The sequence below is a fragment of the Drosophila biarmipes genome, chromosome 2L (assembly GCF_025231255.1).
Source record: "Drosophila biarmipes strain raj3 chromosome 2L, RU_DBia_V1.1, whole genome shotgun sequence".
Taxonomy (NCBI): Eukaryota; Metazoa; Arthropoda; class Insecta; order Diptera; family Drosophilidae; genus Drosophila; species Drosophila biarmipes.
Genome location: NC_066612.1, coordinates 7,677,346 through 7,702,103, shown reverse-complemented (window position 1 = coordinate 7,702,103; position 24,758 = coordinate 7,677,346). Strand labels below are relative to the sequence as shown.

General features: G+C 42.1%; 1 protein-coding gene across 1 annotated transcript in view; it reads left to right on the top strand.

Annotated features, from left to right (window-relative positions):
• Positions 1 to 1,870: 1,870 nt before the first annotated feature.
• Positions 1,871 to 24,758, top strand: part of LOC108027788 (roundabout homolog 2) — a 40,561-nt gene continuing 17,673 nt past the window's right edge. Inside the window, exon 1 of the mRNA XM_017099356.3 lies at positions 1,871 to 2,398. Within this exon, the coding sequence (XP_016954845.1) occupies positions 2,125 to 2,398 (274 nt within the window). The 5' untranslated portion in view covers positions 1,871 to 2,124. The remainder of the gene's footprint in view (positions 2,399 to 24,758) is intronic.

The window sequence follows — 24,758 nt, the reverse complement described above, 5'->3', positions numbered from 1 at the left end:
ATTTCTTAGATATTTATTTTGAAATACTATATATGGGACATATGATCCTGCACTGTTGCCCAACTTCACTGGCGCGCTAATGAAGCGTGGCAACCGGGCACGGATATCTCGCCTTTCAAGCAGAGCAACTCGCCCTGGCTGTAAATTGGCCAATTATCAGCATTTGAAATATGGTTTACCTGCCACAAATTCTCTCTTCTCCTCTACCTGAATTCCTTGCCTCTATAAAAGGAAAAAGGCAATGGGAATCGGGGATCGGAGATCGAGGACCGGGGGACTTGAGAAGGCAACCAACAGACATACGCACTTTGACCTTTCTTTCTGGCAAAGACAATGCACATTGTGATGCATTTTGAAAGGGGGAATGGGAATCCACACCTGCCCGCTCCTAAATGCACGCACAATTCCTTTATGGAAAAGATACACACCTTTATTTTACACTTCCCTCCTCGGCCAATGTATCTGTATCTTTTTTCTGGGCACCGGCATTAATGAACCGACTTCACACTCTACCAAAGACGGGGAAAAACTCTATACCTGGGAGGAAAAGTTATTGATTATTTAACAAACGTTGGGAAATTAGGCAGCGATTTATAGAGGAAAGCCCTTTCGGATATGCACTTTGATAAATTAATACAATATCGCCTCGGCTGGCCATTCAATTGATTTCGAAATTCATTAGCACGCCGGTAACGGAGCAAAGGCGTCATGATATAGGGACAGTGTCCAAGAACAAGAACAAGAACGGGTCTCCACTTTGATTTCTATACATCGGGTTGTGAAACGGATCGTCTGGTCTGGCTTTATTGCAGTTTGGAAATAGATGAGCTAACAGCTGGAGAGTGAGTGCGCCACTCGAGCAGATTAGATAGCAATGGGTCGCCCCTTTGAAGGCGTTTTCGACTGTCGCAGACAGTGGTGGGTTAAGGGACGCGATGGGTTAGCCGGAGGAGGGGTGCGCAACAATGGAGCCAAGGGGGCCATCAAATGCAACAAGTAGGGATTATCCGAGCTGGAAATGTTTTCGAATTTGGTCGGAAACTATCGAAGCTGGGCAGCACAAAGGTTGGCAATTTGTTGGCTTGACAACGTGAAAAAGAGTTTTAATGGTGGAAAGAGAAGAAAACATAGTTTCTGGATAAACATTTCGAGCTGAGAAATGGATGTGGCATCGAGTTAAAAGTCCATTTTAAAAGAGATAAGCTCTACTATTTAATAAAGCAGAGGTTTATAGCTTTTTTACTAATCCGTTAAAGTAAGGGGGACATTGTCAATATATTCACAATGGCTGGGCTTAAAATCACCTTAAATAGAATTAGAAATAGATAATAATATCCCGCTTGCTCATTAAAATAAGTTATTTTCTACTAACCCAAAAAAATCAAATAAAATACAAAGTATTTGGCATCATTGTAGGTACTACTATATGCTATAGATACCTTAAAAAAATTATATTAAAACATGAAATTGGGCAATTGATGTGAATTATTAGAACTATCAGTTTTTGGCCCAATTCTTTCCGAATCCCAAATCCTACTCAAAAAGACCTAGCACAACCTGAGATACAATAGAAGTAAAGTGACTCGGCCTTATAACATCATGATTCATCTTCATTCCGATCGTTCCATGGCATCCAATATGTTGCCAGGCGGAACGGGCACAAACGGAACAAAACAAACCGATGCTTCAGACCATCCAGTAAACAAAGGTCCAATGAGTTCCACAGCATGCAACAAGCGGCACGAAGTGGCAAATGGAACGCCGCACGAAGATACACCCGAAGTACGCTTCGTGACCATCGAGTCTGGCCGAGCACCCTCGAACGGAAACGAAACGAGAAATTGCCACTCGCTGCTCAGTTGCATTTCGATTGTCGGCCGGTTCGCATGTTAGGGGCATCCGTTCGCATCCGTCGGATTCCGCGCGTCGTTCCGGGAAACGGACTTAGTGGCGCCGCCATGGACTCAGCTTCTAGTGAATAGCAGAACTCGAACGAACGAAATTCAGATATTGTGTGTGCCAAGGGAAAAAGAAAAGAAAACAAAGGAATCTATCGAGAAATGAGTGCAAATCTATTTTAAATGGTGTGCAATTAAAGCAGGCAACGCGAGAATACTTGACAAAATGCATTTGTGCGAGATGCGTGGCATGCCGCGTCGGTTGCAACCTCAGTGCTTAGCCAGCGAAAGCGAAATTCAAATTAAAATTGAGAATAAAATTAAAAATAAAAATGGAAATGGAAAGAGCAGCCAGATCAAACGCCGACACAGAAACAATCGAAATGCTCCCGAGCGGCGGCTAAAAATAATGCAAGTCGATCGGAGTCGAAGGGTGATATTCCCACTGCTGCTGCTCCTCACGGGATTAAATGGATTAACTCAAGTTGGAGCGCTCAAGGGTAAGTGTCAACAGATGCATCCCACAGTTGCAGTTGCATTTGCGATCTGGGAACACCATTTGAAGGGCAATATGACAAACTGTTTCCTCTCCGAAAGCGAAATCCTTTGTGGCTGCATATGAGTTTCGCCCTCCCTACTTGGCCGCACTCCCCATTTATTTATTAGCGTCATTTGTTTCCATTTACGTTTTTTCGTCGACTCCATCTTTTTGGCTATTTTTGGTTGCAACACAACAACAAAGTGAAATTAAGGCACTGCGGTTTATTTATGCCTGCAACGTTCGCTAATGGATTTTAAGGCCGCGTTATAGACAACGCGACATCGACTCTGCCTATAGACCCATTATTCATGCCTCTCTCTCCTTCTCATTGGAGATGCACATAATGGGCAGTCTTTTCGGGTAGATATAGCTGAATGTGGGATAGGGCATCGAAATCGTTATCGTAATACCGAAGGCTCTCTGAAGTTCTCTGCAGGTTAGGGAAGGTTAAGAAGTTCTATCAGGTTGAGCATCGTTTTGGATTAGTTTTGTTTTAAGGAACTAAGCCTTAGTAGGTCTTTTAATGATAAAGATTTCGGCTATCTATCCATGCCCCTAATCTCGCTGGCATTAACGAAAAACCAAGAACTTATGTTAACCCACTGAACCCACTTAGGGATCCCATTTGGAAAGACTATATACAATTTCCCGAGAAAACCCAGATCGTATTACACATCAAACCCAAAAACCAAAGTGAACAAAATGCACATGAAGAAAAAAGAATAGATGAGGGTAAAACGAAACAAAAAATGTAAACCCCTAAGGGAGGATCACGGGAAAGATCACTCACCAGAGACCGAACTTTAGATAAATGAGTAATGAGTTCCAAAGACTAATCAACCGAGCATAGTTTTCCCCGCACCAATCTTGCAGCTGATTACAAGAAAATCAAACAAAGAATCGAGTCTGTGGCTTTTGCGGTCGGGATGGCAAGTTCAAAAAGAAAACTAAAGCAAAATGCCTTTGAGGTTAATGGGGTTGGGGGTTGGGCAATGGTTTTGAATTAAGCCCTTTGGCGATTTCATGGCTCGACAAATCCGCCGATAAAACATATATCTAAATGAGCTTAGGACGCGTTACACCCCCTTCGCAAAAGGCTGAGAATGTTGTAATCTAATGCTTATTAAACGCTTTTTAATGCCAAACCAACGACGCCCAGTCCACCGATATGGTCCATGGACACACGCAACGCGGATTGGGATTTTTGAATTCGGATCTCGGCAAACACTTGAACACGCAACCTGAGGCTGCAGCGAGTACTATATAGTGGAGTATCTGTATCTCGGCGCTTCCCATCCCAAAAATCCCAATGTGACGTGGCAAGTGTTGCACGCGACGTCGCTCGTTTGATATAATAAATTGTATAAAATTATCTGCACCGGCACACGACAGGATTTTTGTTCCACACTCACTCTGTAGTTAACCGGTGGTGTGTGACCAGTAGGATTCAGCCAGCCAGCAGCTTTTGGGTGGTGGGTCAATCGCAGTCGGCTTGAGAATCTGTCGGGGTCATAAAAATTATCGCCCTCGACACAAAGTTGCAGGGTTGACAGACTTGCCAGCCTTCTAATGCCACTCTGGGGAGCGTTTTTCCGGCTAACTGGACTCGGTGCACTTTTTTTTTGTGACTCCGGGGGTGGTAGACGTCCATCCAATCCTTTGTCTTGGCAATTTCTGTTGGCATTTTTTTGTGTGCCCGGCCAAAGGCTTTCGGCTCTTGTGCAATTTTCTCATGTGCATTATGCGAAAATTGGGCTAAGTAGCGGTCTCTGGCTTACTTTCTTACTTTCCCGGGCGATAGAAATGGAGTCAAGTGCTGTGGCAGCTCCGTAGCATGTTATTTGTTCAATCACATGATTGCCCTACCAATCGCCCGGCACTCAACGAGATCTCCCATTTGCTCCCAGCTGCAGGCTAGATAATAGGGGGGTCTCTCCTAGGATAGGTATCCATACCCAGGGCCTGCACCAATATGTCGGCACAGAGTTTGGGGCAGGAATGTGATTGAAAGCCGGGCCGATGTGGGTGGAGGTGTTGCTGGTGGGCTGGCGAAAGGTTTCCGAGTATATAGATGTATTTCTGGTGATATTTTAATCTACCGACTTGCAGTATAGTACATGGTTTTGATATATGATTAAATAAACTCATATAATTTCATCACACAAAACAAGTATCAAAATATTTTTGTTTTATATTAAAATACCTTGGTAATTCTGGATTTAATTCAAACACAACCAATAATAAATATGGAAAATTTTATATTTTTTAATAAGAAATATAGCCAAAGGTAACCTTCGGTTAACAAGAAAATTTCATTAGCCATATAAATTGCTATAAATAACTGAAAAGAGCTTTATATACTTTTTAAGTAACCATTTCGCCTGAGAATTATCCTCAAACTATTAAACGTTCCGGGAATAGCTCTTATTTGACCAGCATTCCCTGGAAAATATATGGCCACTCCTTGGGGAAAAGCATTTAACTACTAATTGCAACTACCCATGGCTGTGGCTTTGCTCGCCGAGGCCGTTCGATCTTGAGTCGGCTATTTGCCAACCAAACAATAATTAATTATTTAAAACAACAGTCTTACAGACTGGAGCCAGAACCCAGTAAACATCGGTCTGAGAGGCGACTTGGACATGGTCAGCTGGGTAGTCTGAGCCAAGTTTTGCCTACGCAAAGATTTTTGCTATTTCTGCTTCCTGGAGATCTGGGGGACCCAGCTTGACAGCCAGTCCAAATCGCCTCGCTGTATGCACGTATATATGCACGGATATGCTGTATATACAGCGGTGTGCTGGACGTACTTGATATAGCCGTGGGTTTTATGTACATTTTGTGGCCGTTGCTTTGGCTGTGATATTAAAAATAAAGGAAAATTAAGCCTGGCAGCCGCGTAAAATGCAAACTTGCATCCGAAATGTTGCAGTTATGCCAGTTGGCGTTTAAAGCCGTTGCTGTTGGCCACATTTTTGCATGCAATGCAATGCAAGGCAGCGCCTGGAAAATGGTTATTTCGTTTTTTGAGAAGGCGTTACTGCTGGATTTTCCGAAAAGTTTTTTCTGCCCGTTTATATTCGTTCGTGGTGGTTAGCTTGGAGCAAATCTGAGCCAAGCCGAGCCGAGCTGAGCTGCGCTTGGTGAGAAAAAGGTTCGCAAATTGCATTGGAAATGCTATGTGTGAAGGAGTTGGAGAAACGGAGAATCGCGCAGAGAAAGGCGAGAAAGGAGTCGAGGGAGGGCGGGGTGTAACCTGGGGAGGATATGCCATTCTGGTGGTCAATCAACATGGAAATTTGATTCATAAGTTATGGGAAAGCAGTGAGCGAGGAGAAACAGTTCGGATATCTTCATCTAAAAATCAAATGAAGAAAGATTTAAGACTATTATAATATTATATTGTATTATATAGTTACCATTTTTGTTATCTACTGAATTTGTTCTTCAAATGCCTATGTAGTTTAACCATTTTCCTCACTATTACCATCTTTCATCTGCCCTAAAAAAGCTTACAGTTAGTCCAAGTGAGTTACCTAAGCAGATCAACAAGTTTCGCTCGGTTAATACGTATTTAATTACACAAATCTGAAATTTCCGGCTGGCCCCGAATAGAGGTTTGTCTCTGCCTTTGTCATTTATCCTTAAGCAAGTCGGCAGAGATTTGCATATTTGCACTTGATGATGCTGCTGCTGCTGCAAGTTGCCAGTTGCAAGTTGCTAGTTGCAAGTTGGTGCTGTGGCAGACATGGCCGCCAGCAATCGCCATTTGGGTTTGGGTTTAAGTTTCAGCTGCCTACGCGCGGCGAGGAAATTATGAAAAATTTTCAAAGAATCGCCTTGAGTCATCGTTTGCAGTCAGTTGCCAACGACGTTGGCGTTTTGGATTTTTCTCTCTTTACTTTTGTATTTTTTCTGTTTTGAGTGGGGCTAAAACGGTTTTATAATTTGTTAACAAGCCCAATGAGATCGGCGCCGCGGAGACGGGAGTACGGAGTCTCCCGGCAATTATGACAAGTTGACAAACGGCTTAATCTCAATCGGCGACTTGCTGTGCGATCCTCGAATCACAGAAGATGCGCGGCATTTAAATCAATAAGGCCGGGTCTCTCGACTGGCGACTCGCGACTCGATTGTCCATCGTCGTCGATCGCTGGACGTTTATCGCATTGCGGATATCTAATATCTGAAAAGGGGACTACGAAGACTGCAGTGGGAACCGCAGGACCGAGGGGCCGTGTTCAAAGTCTTGCCAGCGAGTGCGACACATGCAAATTGGCCAATGTTGCTAAACAAGTTTCGCGGCTGTTGCATTTGCGGCTTGTACTCACCTGCGTACGACGACAACAACGCCAACAACACGGACAACGACAACAAACATGCAAAAATTGGATTGGTGACTCTGCGTGCAAATAAGGCAACAACAACTTAAGGCAAGTTGGCTATAAAAAGGCGCTGCCGTTGCAGACAATCAGCCATAAATCTAAATGACTGTCAACCCAGGCGAAACCTACAATGGAGCCTTGTTCTTGCAGCAGCAACATGTTGCCGATCCCCGCTTGCTTCGCCCCCCGCTCACACTCATTTGCCGCTGATAAGACACTAAAATATGCTAAAAAGCTAAAATAAACTTGATATTGATATTGCGGTGGCATTGCCAGTGCCATAAAGCAAAAAGCATTTAGTTAGGGATCATACTACCTCAAGGAATTCGGACGAGGGGCACATAAAGTGGTTTGGAGGGCCTCCTAGCGATTAAAAATGTCGGTACAATAAAAAACAGGAAAATATGCAAGCACGTCTTTAATGTTATAGTGCGCCAATAGACGGAGACACCATAAACTAAGTTAAAATGTTTTAGCACTTATTGAAAATAATGTGGAGATATGGATAGTTAAGTTTTACATTTCTCATTTTATTTATTATGATTGCTTCCTTTCAGTTGGAATAGTTAGTTAGCCTACTAATGTCACCTGTTTTGCATTTGAATACAAATTATTCCACTTAAACTATCACCTAAATTAGATTAAACTATATAAAATATTCAACAACTTCATTTCACTCGCCACTCGTAAGCCTCTCAAATAAATTACGCATAAATTTCCCATGAATTTTCTTGGGTAACCAAAGACTGGCCACTAAACTTAAACACTTTTAATTCAGGTATCGCCGCCTCGGATTGCATTTTATAATTCCTTTTTTTTGTTCTCCACAGAAAAAGTCCACCGAGTGGGCTGCGACCTGCCCACGTCCGTCTGAAGATTTGGTAGCTTTTGCCATTCAACGAGTTTGTCATAAAATTAATTTGGTTTTTAGTTGGTTAGTTGATGATGAGGATGGTCCACCGGGCAGCCAGGCAGTCAACCTGCTCTGTGGCTTAAGACTTTTACTGGTTTTTCCTTCTTTATTCGCCTTCGGTTTTCCTTCTTCTCGTTTTTTCCTGAGTTAATTTATTGCACTTTTGCGACGACGGCAAATGGGGGAAATGCGATATGCCAATCACTCGAGAGTGCGGCGACACTTTTCCCAACCATTCCCTGCCATCGCCCCTCCATTTCTCCGATTTTCCGAGGGGCATGCGTTTAAGATAAGGCCTCACTTGTCGCCTTTCGGTATTCCAGCCCGGTCCGATTCTTCTTTGTTTTTTATTTTAGCATTATTTACATTTTGAAGACTCTCGAAAGACATCAAGCGGCGACCTGCATTCTGCCTCTTGGGTTCTGGGATCTGGCCTCTGGGATCGTTTCGAATTACAGAACTCTTCCGACATTTGTGTGTGGAATTGTTTACGGCTTGGTAAATACCAAAGAGCACTGGGTAAATATTGCAATCAGAATTTAGAACTGGGTTAGACGGGTGTGTCTATCCGGGGGAGTAAATATTTAATTAGCTGACGCACCTTGTGGGACATTGGATATTTGGTTTTGAATTTCTGGGAAGTGCTAGGAGCAGGCATGGCGCATATTCGCCTTAATTATTAACCCCTGGGGGAAGCACAGGAATCTGGCTATAAGAAAATTAATTAAAATGGCCGCGGCAATTAATCAAGCAAAGGAAGGGCGACCGTAAGATAAAGGAATTTGCATAGAACGTTCGTCGATCGGCGATCTTAAAGTGATCGCCCGACAGCTGAGTGATCTTTCTTTATCTGAGATTGATGCACATCGCGTGCAGGGCAGATACATCCAGCCGCGGATCCACCGAGACTGTATCTCGATCTCTGGGCAGCCGCAGCATGATCATTAATAAACCGCTGTGAGCTGTCAATGGGCATCAACGTCCAGCGATCCGCGATCTGCAAGATCTGCAAAGGTCTCGGGGATCTCGGGGATCCGCGGTGGGAGAAGCAGAAGTCTCTGCAAACTGGCTGAAATCAACACGAGGATCAACTTCACGAGGATTGACTGACAGTGTTTGGCACTCGGATTGGCTGTGATTCGGTTCCTGTGACAATTGCCAATTGCCTGGCCGGGTGATAACTTTATTTGATCGATCTCCACGGAAATCGTTGCGGGAGCCCCTTTTCTCCGCTCGCCCCTCCGTTTATAAACATTATTGCATCGCGTTTTGTAAACATTCTCAGGCCGAGGCAAAGTCATAATAATTGCCCGGCTGTGCAGACACCCAAACATGTCGTCTTCTTATAAACAAAAATTCAATAATGCATTAAAAAAAGGGAAGAATTGAAGAGAACATGGGAACGCAGGAGCCTTTGGGGTCTCGATTCTGCACATAAAATAATGATGATGAAAATGTTGCACATGCCGGGTTGCCAGGATGAGTCGACTGACAATGATGAGGCATGATGACAGACCAACAAATCGAAGGCTTTGCAGGCTGCAGGCCAAAGTTGCCACCGTTGTTGGTTGTTGTTGCTGCTGAATGTTGCTCCTTGTCGGTTTCACAATCGACAGCAATCGTCATCGTTACCACAACACAGTGGAGCACATTGTAAAACATCCGCACAAAAGAGCAAGGGCACATGAAACGGCAGCAATTGCATCTAAGTGAGGGTAAAAACGATGCACATTGCAATGATGGGGGAATTTGCGTTTGTCCAATGTGTAATAGTCATGTTTATACGTGTCAGCAAAATCAAGAAAAATATATGTCGATAGACAAAGTTCGATAGATTTATCGAAGCTTGAAAAGCCCCACTATAAACAAAAAATCTCTTAAAGTATCGGTACTATTTTAATTATATTTTTATCATGTCCTATTAAATCATGAGCTTTCAATGATTTTTAACCCGAATAATCTTAATAAATATTCATTTTTCCAAATTAATTTCCAGTAAAATCAGGAGAGCCTCCTGTCATAAAACAGGCAATCCAATCTTTTTTCCATATCACCAACAAATCCTACTCATCTCCTACTTTATCTCCATGCCATTCGTTTTTATTACCAAATCCTTTATCAGCCAACGCATAAACCCCATTGCCATATCTTCTGGATCCCCTCGAACCGGCATCAATTTTCTGTCTGTCTGCCCCACACACACAGCAAAAAAAATTTCAAAAAAAAAACACGAAAAAAGCGAAAATCTGCCGTCGGGCAGAAATTAATTTTTCATAATTTTTTTGCGCCCTTTTCTGCTGTTGTTGTTATCGCAACTTGTTCGCCAACCCAACCCTGCGACCCCTCCGAACTCTCCGCCACTGACTTTGGCCATGTTTTGTGAAAATATCTGCCGGTGGGGGGGTCAAGGTTGAGTGAGTGAAAGGGGGGCCTCGCATTTTGTGTTATTATTAAAGTTGATTGTCAAATGCGGCCCTTAAGTGATTTTTATAGGGCTTTAATTGGGCGAGGTGGTCCTCGTCGGCTTGCCTTTCTTGAAGCTGGCCCAAAGGGACAACGACTGGGAAAAGGCATGCGGCTTAATTACTCACAGTAGCCAGAGGCCAGGAAAATATCTTTCCTTTTTTCCTCTTATTTTTTGCCTCTCTTTGCGAAGGAATTGCAGACGGGGAGTATCTCATTCAAGGTGCAAACTTGCGCGCGACATTTTCTGTTGCTGCTGTCGATGTTACTCTTGCTGTTGCTGTTGGCTGACTGTTGACAGCATGACGTGACAACATGCAATGCAAATCGTGTGACACGATGCCCCAAAGGGTTAATGTATAAATTAAATTTCTGCCCTCACAAGGCCGTACTTACGTACGTATCTCTATTAGCCCAGGAGGTACAGATACAGATGCGATTCCAGTTACAAGACAGGTCAAGACCCGAAATGCGTTGGGGGAAACAATAACAAGAATTGCCAATAAAGAAGTTGCCTTAACTTGGCTTAGCGAATTTTCACGCTCTCCCACACGAACACACGCGAAAGACTTGGAAAAGCAATAAGTAAGGGGAAAAAAACAAAGACCAGACATAAAAGTTGTATAATTTCGCATTGGCAGGTCTAATCCCACCAGGTAGAAAAACCCACACACAAAACGCACACCTAAATCCCCCCGAAAAGTATTTATGATTATAAGTTTATATATATATACTTTTCTGTTGTTCCTTCGTCTTGGCCCAAACCAGCTGCTTTTGATGTTTTTTTCTTCTCCAACAAATTAAATTTTGGCTGGGCAAAAGTTTTGGCAATAAAATTTAACAATTCCCCGTCTACAATTTTTATGATTATCTCTCCCGTTTGGAGGACTGTGGCAACAATTTCCATTTACAATTTCCTTTAATGCGAGACCAAGAAGTTGCCTAATTGTGGCGGGAAAATCTATTTCAATGTTTGCCCGCCTGGAAAATGGACGCAAAAGCAAGGTCAAAGGCAATTCGAGCCGCTCAAAAGGAGTGGAAAATCTGTTTTCTCCGTGGACTCAACTGCGTAGGTAGAGAATTTCAATGGTGCAGCAGCAGCAGCGGCATCTCACAGCTCGAAGAAAAGAAAACCGAGTCGAGCCAAGTCAAACAATGGTGGAAAAACAAGAAACACATTCCCCGCATGAGCAAGTCATAAATTTTCCCCGAAAAAAATAGGGAAAACAATAAAAACGAAGCCAACAAAAGGAGAACACGAATCGAAGCAGCATTGAAAAGCAAATAGTCCAGGAAAAGAGGCTGAAAAGGTTCTCCACGGCGACAGAATCCGAAGAGTAGGTAGGCGACCCATCCAGTCGATGGATAGATAACTGCACTCGTGGGCTGGCCAAGTATCTAAAGTATCTTAAGTAGGTTTCGGCTTAGGTAGATCTATGGATGCAGGTGTCATTTGGCCTCAGGGATACACACAGTGTATAACAGTGTTCATTCGAAGATTGGCCCTGGAGGAAAAACCATATGCCAAAGGAAATTGGAAAGGAAAATTGTATTAGGATAAGATATTTGAGGAACCCATGCTGGCAGGGTCTTAAGATCTTTTGTGTAGATGCCAGAATGGAAAGGTATTTTCTGTAAAAACCTGTCTTGGGAAAACTAACCTCTACATTTTAATCCATTTCACTAGGCGGTGCATTTGCTTCCTCAACAGAACCCCCATGCAATTGCGAAACCCACCTGAGTGATCAACACATACTTCCTCTCCGTAAGTGTTCGGTTCAGACGGGACCGCTGATATGTACGAGCCTTGTATCAAGGCACTTAAGCGATCGCTAAACGAACGCATTCGACCAGCCCCGAATCGCATTAATTCGCCTGCTCTCGAAGAGATACTTCCTCTGCGAGGCCCCAAAGTCAAATCGCTAAACTTCAGACTGTGCAGACTCCACTTAGCCAAAGCGATCATTCAAATTTCAGTCTTTAGTCAAATTACAGACTCTTTGGGCTCGGTTCGGTTTGGTTCGTTCCTTAGCTCGTATCCGTATCTGTGCAATTTTGAGCTACAAATTTGGCGCCCACACAGATACACACACACAAATAGCCGAAAATGGCAGCTAATTGGAAGTAAATCGAGTTAAACTTTCTTTCTTTCGCCAAGCTCGGCTTAGCTAAGCCGAAAAACGCCGCGAATTGCACGCATGAGGCCCGAGGCATTTTGCGAGATACATGGTATCTCGTGTTGTGTATCTCATAGTTTGCATAGCTAATTAGCCAACTTTGTTCCTCCGCAGTTCCCGTTGTCGGTCTTTGATCATTGATCAGCACTGGGAGCCAAGGCTAACGAACCAAATGTATCTCATGGAACGTTCTCACATTAGTCACGCGTTTAACATATTTTCGTTTCGTTTCGAGGTCCGTTTTAAATTTAATATATTTCGTACCTGCGGAAAGAAAGAGCGACGAGTGCTGGCTGGCAAGTCAATGTATGCAAATATTTTAAACTGCAAATCCAGCGTGCGTAACCGCGGAGAGACAACAAAATGATGCACTGCAAGGAAATTGTAGATAGATTCTTGTATCTTAGGATTTACTAGTTGATCATGGTTTAGATTACATGTTGTACTTTGATATTATACCTAGTACATCATATATTTTTAATGATTTTTTCGCCATTATAATCGATAATATTTTTAAAAGTAATTTTAATAAAGATTTGCAATCTTTCAATACTGATACAACCTCTTTAGTTCTTTTATACATCAGAAATTGATTTATTTTCCTCAGTGCTTAGATGGAGCTTCAGAGCCAGACCCGGACCCATCTGCATATGCTAAACACAGGGTCCTGCATTGTCTCTCCTGGTTCCCCACTCGACTCTTCACCCCTTGGCGAGCACTTTTCTTGTATCTGATTTGCGACAGTCAAGTCAAGTCAAGTCGCGCTATCTGCTGCCTTTGCCTGAAACCCCCTTTCCCCTTCTGAGCCGACTCCAACTGAATATGGTAAAGAAGCTTTGGTAAAATGCTAGCGAATTAGGAACGCGGAATGCGATCGATACGTGCAACAGGGAGCAGGCAGCAACATGTTGCACATGCCGCAATGTTGCCGCTGTTCCTGCTGCTGCTGCTGCTGCGGCTGCTGCGTTTTACCTGTGGTCAAGAGCAGCCCCGATTCGTTTCCCATATTGCTAATGCGCGGAGTGGAGTTCGGCCCGCAGAATCGTGCTCTTGGCCACTTGGGCAGCTGCCTTGGAACCTGGAGCCCGGACTCTGGGACTCCTTGGACCGCTTGGCCATGCCAAATGGAGTCTCCCAATGGCAATTAAGGAGCCCAAAACGTTCTGTGTTCTGCTGCCTGTCCGGGGCATGTCTCTTATTGTTGCTGCTGATGATGTTGCTGTTGCATTTGCTGTTGCTGCTGCTGCTGCTGCTGCTGATGTTGCTCCTCGCAATTCTTAACGGTAATTATGTTGTTCGTTTTGGCAGGCCGCATTTTGCGTAGCCCTCTGAAATGGATTGAAATTCCCCCCATTGAAGTCGCGGTTCTTGTGTTAAATTGGATTAATTTGACAGTAAAATGCAAATGAGCCAAATGCCAAATGCGAAATGCGAAATGCGAAATTAAACTTTTAGGCTGCCATTCGCGAGGAACTTTGGACATGTTGCTGGCAACAAATTATGTTGCTCCTCGCCAAGCCATTTTTCTTTCAGCCTCTTAAAATAATCTACATGTTTTTGGGGGCCGGAGGAGTCACATGTTGCTGCCGTGCAACGAGCAGGCAGCAACCAGCAACAGCGAGCAACAAGCAAAGTGCAGCAATAATTTTTAAATTGAATTTTTTTCTTCCTACTGCCACTGCCGCCAAAGTAAAGCAAAAGCAAACAAATCTGCCCGAAAGAGCAGACAAGTTTTCTTGGTTTCTTTGCGTTTTTTTTTTCCATCCTGCCTTCTAGTTGCCGGGGGGCAAGTCTTGAAGTTGCTGCTGCCCTTTGGCAACATGCATCACCAAAGTCGGCGTCGTTTTTCATATTTCTGCACTCACATGAGTCGCAGTTTTACTGCCTTTTTTTGTGTAATTTTTAATTCATTTTTCCTTTTTTTTTGTTCAGCCGGAGATTGCTTAATCGATTTGCCATGACTCGGGCGCCGGCAGCCACTGATAAATTGTTTTGCCATGTGTTTATTAATTATAGCGAAAATGGAATGTCAGAACTTGGAGGGGGATGGGCGGAGAGCAGCCTCTAAGAACTCTATCAGTGGCTCTCCTCCAGGTGGTCCAAGCATTCTAAAACCGAAAAAAACGAGCCAAGCAAACCTGACATTCGTTTGTTGTTGCTCATTTTGGTCATTTACAAATGGAAATTGCATTGATTTGATGCTGCTGCTGCTGCTGCTCCTGCGGGGTTGTATCTTTTTCTGTACTGCCTTCCACCGCTGATGATCCGTCCGTCCACTGGATATATCCACTTTGATGATATATTGCCGCCCAAGTAACATTCTTTTCCCCTTTCGACTGGCCATATTTGATGCCCAGTTACAAGTTACAAGTTACATGACGTTGTCGTTGTCTCAGTGCCTCATGTTGCTGTTGTCTTTGCTGATGCTGCTGCTTTGTGCTTAGAGTTGCTGCTCCTGCTGCAAGTCGCTGAATTTTTTTTGGTTTGCATTTATTAGCATTTTGCCCTTTGCCGATGCTGTCGCCTGTCAGTGGTTGCTGTTGCTCCTGTGTGTGGCAACATTTTCAATTCAATTATATTTCATGTTCATGTTGCATCGATTTACATTATAATTTGTGTCTGTGGCGGAAGTCATTTGTGGGGAGAAAAAAATGGCAACACAAACTGGCAATCAAAGGCCAGGGCTTAAGTTGCAGTGGCAAGCCGTTTAGATATGGGGGGTACATGATATTTATTCCCTACCCAAATCATTCACGCTCTTTGGGCTCAATGAGAGCCCACATCTTAATCAAGTTTCCATTCTTGGAAGATTTTTCCAGCCCACTCGATATAGTTTTCTGTAACAAATCGTCTCATAATTTTTTGATTAGTCAGGCCATAGAGAGTTTTCCCCTCATGCGCATTTCCCAACCAATCTTCAAGTGTCGCTTTTCATTAAGCGCATCGAATTTCACGCCGCGATGACAGCTGCTCTAGAAATATTAAACAAAAATAAGTATAACGAAAATGCTGGAAATGTTTCAGCAAGTCAAATAAATATTTCATCTGTTTATTTAAAAAAGGAAAACTTTCTCCGACACCTTTGACTCTGCCATATGGCCAGTCAATCACCCAATGCGGCCCATCAATCAATCAATTAGAGCAGTTTTCTTTTTCGGGGCGAAATCAAGTTAAAGTGCGTTAAAGTCTTGGCCGTCCAGCGATGGAGTCTTAATGTTTATCATAATAAGCTGAGTAAACAGTTGCTCGCAAGACTAATGAGGGACCAGAGTGGGAAAAATGGGCAGTTGTGGGCGGTGGTAGACCTTCATGATCTAATGTTATGACAGCTCATCAAGTGTCAGCGCAGAATGCTGCCAACGGAGAGGGAAAAGCAGAAGACGCCTTCTCTAATGACATTTACTTTTAACGCTTATTAAATGTTGTGTGTGCCAAAGAAGCTTAAATAAGTTTGCCCGAGGGCCAAAGGCAAGGCTCTGGGCCTGGACATTAGTTGAGGATAATAAGGGTTCGTTTTAATGGCTTTTTGCGCCCCAAAAGCAGCTCAAGGGTAGAAGCGTTTCGGGTTGGCCAACTGGCTGGACATTCCTCAAATTTTATTTTTAGATTTTATTTATATATTTTTTAATAACAGCCTAAGTATTATTTAATCTCTTAAAAAGTGTAATGCATTCAGCATATTATATGCCCCCGTCAAAGTATCTCATTTCATTTAAAAAGTACCTTCGTATCGCCCAACCACTTTGTTGTGTCTTCCGCTCGCGCTTTAATAACAGCAATTTGTATCATCATCAAGTCTGTTTTCTTGACTCCCATAATAACTCTTAGAATCTGTTGATTTGCCTCTGCTTATTTCGCTGGTGTTTTCTTCGCTTTTTGTGGGCTCCCCGGTTGTTTTCTCTTTCGATGCGATTTCATGGCTCTTGATTAACGTTGTTTCCTCTGCGTTTTGTGTCGCTTAAGCTGCTGGTACTCGAGTTTTCGGACAATGGACCAGTGCCAAAAAGCCTATTAGCTTTTTGATTTCCTTTTTTCACGGCCCGGGGCCCCGAATGAAAAGGAGGTTCAGTGAACGCTTCTTGTGGCTCCGCTCGGTACGCCTTATAATTATGCGCTTTTGGCAATTAAACGACAGTTGCCCCGCCCCCTGCCCTGTGTTCCCCCGACTCTGCAGAATGACTGGCCTCCAAATATGGCTAGTGTCATAATTCTTGTCAAAAGCCAACCCCCAAGCGACTAAGGTCCACAGACGACGACAGAAAAAAGCGTCGAGGGGCAAAAAACTGCATAAACATTGCTGATTGAAATCAACTTTGGCATGAAATCAATCATCGCAAGAGACGGCAACCCTTCTTTCTTCTCCTGCCATATATTTTTTTTATTTTTGTGGTTCAAGTCTCGCCGTTGTCCTGCCTTCTGCTTATCCGAGTTGGAAATCTTTGCCCAGGGCCGATGAGGCTGTTTATTTTCGCTTTTTATTTCGTCGCTAAACGTATACCCTAAGCAAAGGGTATTGCTAAGTTTAATTATATTTTTATCAGCTGGAAAAATGTATAAATTTTAAAACATGGTTTTATCAACTATACTCTACTAAACCTAGTACACCCATTAAAAATGTCTTAAAGATAAACTATAATCGATACTTACTTTTAGTCTTCAGATATTTTTTAAAATTTATACCTCATGCTATATGATGTTGCTCTCAAAAAAAATGGGGAAAATACAAAATCACATCCTGAAAAGATTCTAAATTGTATTACATTAATCTCAAACCATTTATTATACTAAACATTAGCTTATTGGTTCTGAAAACACTTGAAATCGACTCCTATTGTTCAGAAAGTATGACCGAAACCATTGATCTGGAAATCACCATACACAATCCATTAGGAATTTCACCGCCCCATCCAGTTCCAAGGGCATTTCCTCTTCGACCTCATATAGTTTGTCATCCCTCCATCTTTTCCCCATCCCCTGGGCCAGTGTTGAGTTTCGCGCTTCGAGTGACCCTGGATGATGGTGGACGATGGATTCCTTTTCCTTCGTCTGGCCGCAGGACATGCAACATGTGACATTGAGAGCCCCAGTCCGCTTTTATTAGTGAGCACTCGAGGCGGAGAGTCGGAAGGTCGGAGCCCTCGCCTCAGATCGCCGGCCTTATTTATGATCATGGCCGGACGGCTATTTCTGCTGCCGTTTTTCAGCTCATTTATTCATATTTACATTTAACATGCGTTTTTCTCTAACGAAGTCGGCGTAAATCGATATTCAATAAACGACATCTGTGAGCATTTTTTCCTTCCTCGGCTTGCTGTGTGTTTTTGTGCTGCCCCAAGTCGACCCTTACCCTTACCCGGCTCGATAATGATCTCTTTGTTGGATTGGACTGGAAGGCAGGCAGCTGGCCGTACGGATCCGGGGGTTATAGCATAGATGCATATCTGTCAGGGATGTCAAAACGACGAAACATAATTTATGCTGCACATGCGACAGTCCGTCCCATAAACGAGGTTTATGTGCAATTGTTTTATGGCACTGGTTTGAGTCTGGTTTTCAGTTTCGGGGGCTACTGGGTTTTCTCGCTCTCTCAAGATTTCCCCGAAATCAGTAGGGCTACCTCATTCCCCATGCACCACACGATTCACTAATAAATTTCCCTTCCTTCTTCTCTTTCTAGGTAAGCAAAAAAACCGAAATTCATAACGATCTGTTGGAGAGATCTGGCTGGCCAAACGGAATTCCAATATTAAATGTGGAGCATTTCGGTTTCTGGAAACTGTGTCGCAGTCATAAATCAGACAAGCCATTGACACATTTCCTAGAGCTTTCGGGTTGTATTTTTAACAGTTCCAACATCTATCAAAAATAATTAATAGAAAACTTGTCGAAATGTCAATGGGCATGACAAATGTAATTAATTTGGAGCCACAAGAAATATTGACAAATTATGAACTCTGGTGCTTTTACATCATCCAAATGAAATTTATTCTGGTTTTTAACTCGGTTTCGGGTTTCGTTTACCGCACAATGCGAACTGTGAAATTGTCCAAATCGGCTTATGAAATAAACAAATTAAAATCTAAATAAAATACAATTAAGAGATTAGGCCGAATGATTAATTGGATTTTGGTTCAAACTTCTTTTTTCCACGCAGCCATTTTTTCATTCATTATTTAGTTGTCACAATACATACTCTATTTTGGTGGAGCGTTGGGCATATTGGCTTCGATAGCACATGAACTTTTGGCAGGTGATAATGACAGGCTTGATGGGATTATTTTTCAATTTTCGAGGGTGTGATGACTGGCAGTTTTCTGGGGTTGTACTAGAAATTTTGAGGGTTAATAACATTGAGGGAGTGGCAATTTATCCGCCTAAATTTGTCCAGTAACAGATGTGTAAATGAAATACAAAAGTAATTAAACCAAGAAATAATTTAATGTATTTTTTAAGTGCCGATAAATATTTCGTGTGATCTTCTCTGCATAATCAAAGTGACTTTACCATCCATAGAGTACTCTAAACTCCATTTCCTACCATTCTCACCTTCATTATGCAAAGTATTCACCATACATCATCTTTATCACTCCATCTTTTGAAAAATGATCTCACATTATAATGCAGATTTTGGATTAGCATAGCTCTTAGCTGACTTCATAAAAGCTATACTATGTGTGGGATAAGCTCGGGATACATTTTTGGCTACATCAGAAGCTGGGTAAACGTTCCTTTGGCCATTGCAATTTCTCAATAAAGCACTCAGAAAACCCTTTTCCATTCGAGTAAATGGAGCCAAAAGGAAGGCGAGATAGAAAACAAAGATATAAACTATAAAAGAGTTGATAAAAAAGCTGTGTAAAAAATATGACATTGATAGTCCCCTCTTTTTTCCCAGCCATATGAGTCCCTTTTTTGCGTGCACCTCTCATATATATTTATGACTGGGGACTGGGATCGCAAATATGCTGGTTGGAACCTTTAAAAGGATTTCAGTGTTTTTCATTTATGAAATTATTGATAAGAGCCGAGGCGAGCTGGCGACGTTTTTGTGGCGGTTTCTTCTTTTTAGCAGAAATGCATATTTTGCTGATAAGCGAAGTGAGTGAGAGGAAACTTGGATCCCAAATTCCCTTTAGCGGAAAGTGGTTTTTCCCACCCTCCTCAACCCCTCCGAAAAAAAGGCACACACACTCACATGAGACTTGAATGTCGAATTTAATTAACAGCGCAAAAGTCGCACAAAAATGGAGCAGGGCAGGGAAACCCCTCCTGGAAACCCCTTCAGACAATGGAAAAGTTGTTCTAGCGAACCAGGGGATAAGGGGTCGGCGGTCTGGGAATTTCGTACCCTGTGGCGCCAAATTAACAACATGCGTACAATGTGCGAAAAAAATCTCCAGAGCCAAGACCAAAACCAAGATGGGACAGACAGAAAGACCGACTGTCTGAGTCTGGAGCATTTTCCCTGGCACCTTCGGGCGATTTGGCTCATTAGCGACTCCTCCAGACTCGAGCTGGCGTGCTCTGGCATAAATTTGACATTGAAAATGCGAGATGAAAATACTCCAGACTAGACAAATGGCTTTGGAAACAGTGGTTTGTATGGGTAACTTTCAAAAAATAAATAACAAATTCTATCTTAGGAACAAGGATTATCCAATTAATGTAATAAAAAAAAAGAAAATAAAAATACTTAAAAATGTATTACATTTCATGTTCATGTGATTAATAATACTATAAATTTGTATTTAAATATTTTTTTGTCAAACATGAATTTAAAACAAATATATATTTTAGTAAACTTCCAAGTTCTATATATTTTTCTAATATGCTTTAGCATGTCTTTTAAAAATATTTTCAAAATCTCTAGCCCACTGTGGCCATCTTATTCCTATAGCTCTCAGCAGGGGAGGCGCCTGCGGTTTCTCGTTTCTTGTTGTGCCTAATCAAATGCCTCGCCCAACGGGATTGACTCCAGATGGGAAGGGACTCAAAGGTTCTTGAGGGTTCATCCGGGTCTCAGGATAAAGCAATATGTTACTCTTCTATTAATATGCGTGTTTGGCCCAAACAACATTTTGAATAATTTATTTGATTTTTTGATTTCTTGTGCATTTTCCTCTTTTTTTTCCTGTCGCCGTAATAACGAAAACAATAAAAGCCAAAGTCATCGAAGGGAGCAGGAGAGTAGGGAAAAGGATATGCTATCGTGCGAGTTTCCCGAAGCTTGTTGAAAATCCTCACATTATGGACCATAATCCCTGTTGGTTTATTGCGGTTTTTATTGCTGCCCTCGGGTTCCATTTTGGGCAAATATTTGGCTGCTCTTCTGCCTGTCGGAGCTGGATTTCTCAGCATTCCCACTCCAGTCGGAGAACCACCCAAAATCTTGGCCCGTTGTGCATATTACATAAATGTGATAATGATTTATGCTGCCAGAAGTCCGCCTGTGCTACCCCGACCCCGACTTTCCTTTTATTTCCCTGCGAGTTGGCCCACATCCGCCGTGTTGGTAGGTAAATACCAGCATTTAAATAATTGGCAACCGGGCAGCTTCCGCTCGAGGATGTTGTTGTTCTCCAGAAACCCCCTCGTCTTAGTTTTCCCCTCCTGTTTTCCCTCCCGACCGTCTAAGCAAACAAAAAACAACAATCACCAGGAGGCGAAGACGCAGAAAAGCAAACGCAAGGCGCGCAAATACAAAAGCAAACAAATAAAAACAAAAAACAATGAGTGAAAAATTTCCCTGAAACACATTGACTTTTCAAAAAAATAATACGACGAAGAGAAAATTCTCTAATTTTTTTTAACATGTTTTTCCAACTTGTTAATTTTTCCTCACAATTTTGAAATGATCTTTCGACTTAGGCCGTATTAGGAAGACTTTATGCCTAAACTTAATATTCAAGAATTGTTAAACAAAGTTAGGGAACATTTATAAGCGTATTTCAACTTCGGAGGAAACCAGTCTGTAAACACAAATCTGAAATACCCATATACGGAAATACACAAACACCCACTCCGGTTCCCCATTTACTTGTACAAAAGCTTAAGTGGCAAAAGTTGTGCAAAAGGCTTACGAACTCCTCAAGCTCTCAGGAAGCCCCCAACGCAAAGGATACCCCATTTGAGCTGGCTGCCTGGGCGAGTTGCATGCCCATTAAAAATTAAACATTTCAGCATAAATAAATAAATGGTAGCAGAAAGTTGAAATAGCAACAACGCAGCAACCTCCATCAGCTGGCGGCAAATCAAAAACTTTGCTGTTGTTGCCCAAGAAGTCGCGTTGCACTAAAAGCTTATAAATTATTGTTCAGTTTGTTGTTGAGCCAACAATATTGGGGCAAGAAACAACAGAGAAAAAAGTTGATTTGTCAGATAGATTTAAAAACCCAATAAATAATGGCAATAAGCTGCACGCAAAAATACAAAATAATGTTTAAACAAGGCAGTTAATATTAGCGAAATTTATTTGAACATTATAAAATATTTTTATTAAATATTTCCCTTTATATTTACCGTGTACAAGTAAAAGGGAACAACGAAAATCAAAATGGCACTAAAACAGGAGCTCAGTTAATTTTTTAACAGACCCTCCTCGCCTGACGTCACAGTTCACATCAAGGACTTTCCAACCTGTCGCTTTCCCCCATTTTTTAAACCGGGGAAAAATAGAAAAGGCGAACACAAAAAAGGAAAATGGTTGCAGCAGTACTCAAGCTGCCACAGTTTGACATTCTGTGATTTGTGAGGGCAGCAGCGAAAAAAACTTTTACTTTCTGACGAGGGATAAATAAAGTTTGGTTCAGCCAAAGGGAAAATTAAATAATTTTTATAATGGATTTTAAGCATATTTGTAAAACAGGCTGCAACTTAATTGTAACTTTTACAATACACTTAAGTATTCATGTAATTATACAAATAGATGTTTATAATATTTAGGAGAAATGCTCCCAAAACCATTGTTAGTTATTTACGCATTAACCACATGCATGATCACATTTTCTGATATTGTAGCCTTGTCAAAAGCAGATTTTGTTACAAAGCTCTTTAATTTAAAGCACATTAAATACAGGCAATTACAATAACATACGTACGAATATGTGCATCTTCAATTACCTGAACATATGTAGCTTTGATGATGGTTTTCCGGCAGGCTGCTCCCAACAACTTCACCTGTTTGCCGGCCACCTCGGCTCCCTTAAATTGCGGCCATTCGTTGTTTGATTACAAGTCTGTCTTGTGGGTGAGGAGCTGGCCAACTTATTTGCATACGCATTTTGAGCAGCTGCTTGTATACACGTTTAATGTTGCCGTCAGTTGGGAAAGTTGTGATTTTTGTTGTCACCGTGTGCATTGTGTGTGTGTGCTGGCGTGCATGTTGTTGACATGCTAATAATGATGCATATTGGCATAAGATGCTTGAGAACCCCCGGAGTCTGGAGTCTCTTTTAGCACCTACTGGCTCAAAGTCAAACAACGGGGCAACAGCAAATTAGCAGAAATGCAACAGCAGCCAGTGGTAGTTGCAGTTGTGAATGCTTCTTGTCTTTGGTACCCTTTCTTGGGGTATATTGTTTTTATGCGGAAGAGAATTTCGGTATTTTTCAAAGATAAAACCAGGAGTTTGGGTATGCGGCCTCCGAAGAATCTATCATATACCAAATTTCCCAACGATTAGTTAAAGGGTTCCTGAGATATCACCGGCTACGCACTAGGCAAATCTCAGGTAAGGAAGAAAATAGAAAATAATAGGACCAGAATTTTTGGTATGTGGTCTCCTAAGAACGTAATCTATTCGTATACCAAATTTTTCAACGATTAATTAAAGGGGTCCTGAGATATCACCGGCTACGCACTAGGTAAACCTCAGGCGAATGACACCCACTTCAGGTTCTCATGCTGCTCCCGGGCTACACAATTTCTTTTATGCTTATATTGGGCAAACAGACAAAAACGGCAGCAAACAAAAACAACAACGGGGAGAAGAACAACATAAGCTAAGATAACAGACAGCAGCCCGGCGATTTCTTAACAGCGACTATACGAAATGCATTTCCTGTTATTATTCTTGGTGTTTGCTGCTGCAGCCCGCAAAACTCCCCAACACGTTAGTGGCGCATTATGAGTTCTGCAGACCCCCTGTTTCCGTCTCTTTCTCAGCTCCTTGCCTCCGTCTCTTTCTCCGCCACAGCGACTGTCTCTTTCTGGAGCCCGAATGTGAACGCGATTGTTTGCTTAGGTGCATGCTTGCATGATTTCATCGCCGGCAGCACTTTTTGCCTCTGTTCCTGTTGCTGTTTATTTACTCAAAACTTCTTTTACATTTCTCTGCGGAGTTCTTTGCTTACGGTGTATGCATGCATAAATTTCCATACCACCCACACACACACGACGGCATGTACTTTCACCCACATGCACAACAAATGAAGAACATATATGCCAAATGAGCGTAATTAAGTGCTGAGGAGAAATGGGTAATTGTGTGGTACAACCTGAGAAGTTGCAGGAAATATGGATTTACAAGATTTTATTTTGCTGAAAACATACAGAAAAGTATTTCAAAGCAATAAAGAGGAGTAAAAGCATGCTTATAGCACGCTTTTAAGATTGAACATCCAATGCAGGCACCTAACAAGTTTTTATCAACATTTTAAAATTGGTATCCTTACCTTTATGTTTTTCTGTTCCTTAAAAGCTTATATTTTTAGGGAAAAATATTACTCATATGTTTTATTTACTTTATTTTATGTTGAGGCCCAACCAGTGTTCTATAGCCCCACTGCATTTCCCTTTTATTGTGCTCCAGTGTTGGGTGAGTTTTTCTGCTGCCATTTTCTCTCAGTTCTTGCCTTTTTACATATTATTATGAAAAACTTCAACTCTTTATTTAACAACTGCCGCAACCAACTCGGTGCGTGTGCAAAAATTCTTGTTGGAAAGTTTACACATTTTACCTGATTTTTTCCTTTTCTCCTGGCTAGCTTATCGAAGTCCTGTCTCCCTTTTAGTTCTGCTTTCTGTGTGGTTTCGTTTGCTTTCGCTGGGATAACAAAAAATGCTGAAATATTTCTTCACCAGCAGCAGATTTTTGCTTAATTAAATATTTTGTTTGCCGGCAAGGAAAACTGTGGCCGGTGTTGGTTATAAAAACTGAAAAAATATGCAGACTTGCTGGTGCTTCGGGTTTTAATAAGCTGCTGCGCTGTTGGCATGACAGAACTATTCGAGTATATTTCATCATTTAAATTAGCACACAAGAGTGTAGCCATGACAACGGGTTCAGGCAAACAAAAGGGGCAAGCACAATGCCTTTGGACATGGCCGAAATCAGACAACGGCTCAAAGCCCAGCTCCCCCCCTATCACTGCTCCCCCACTT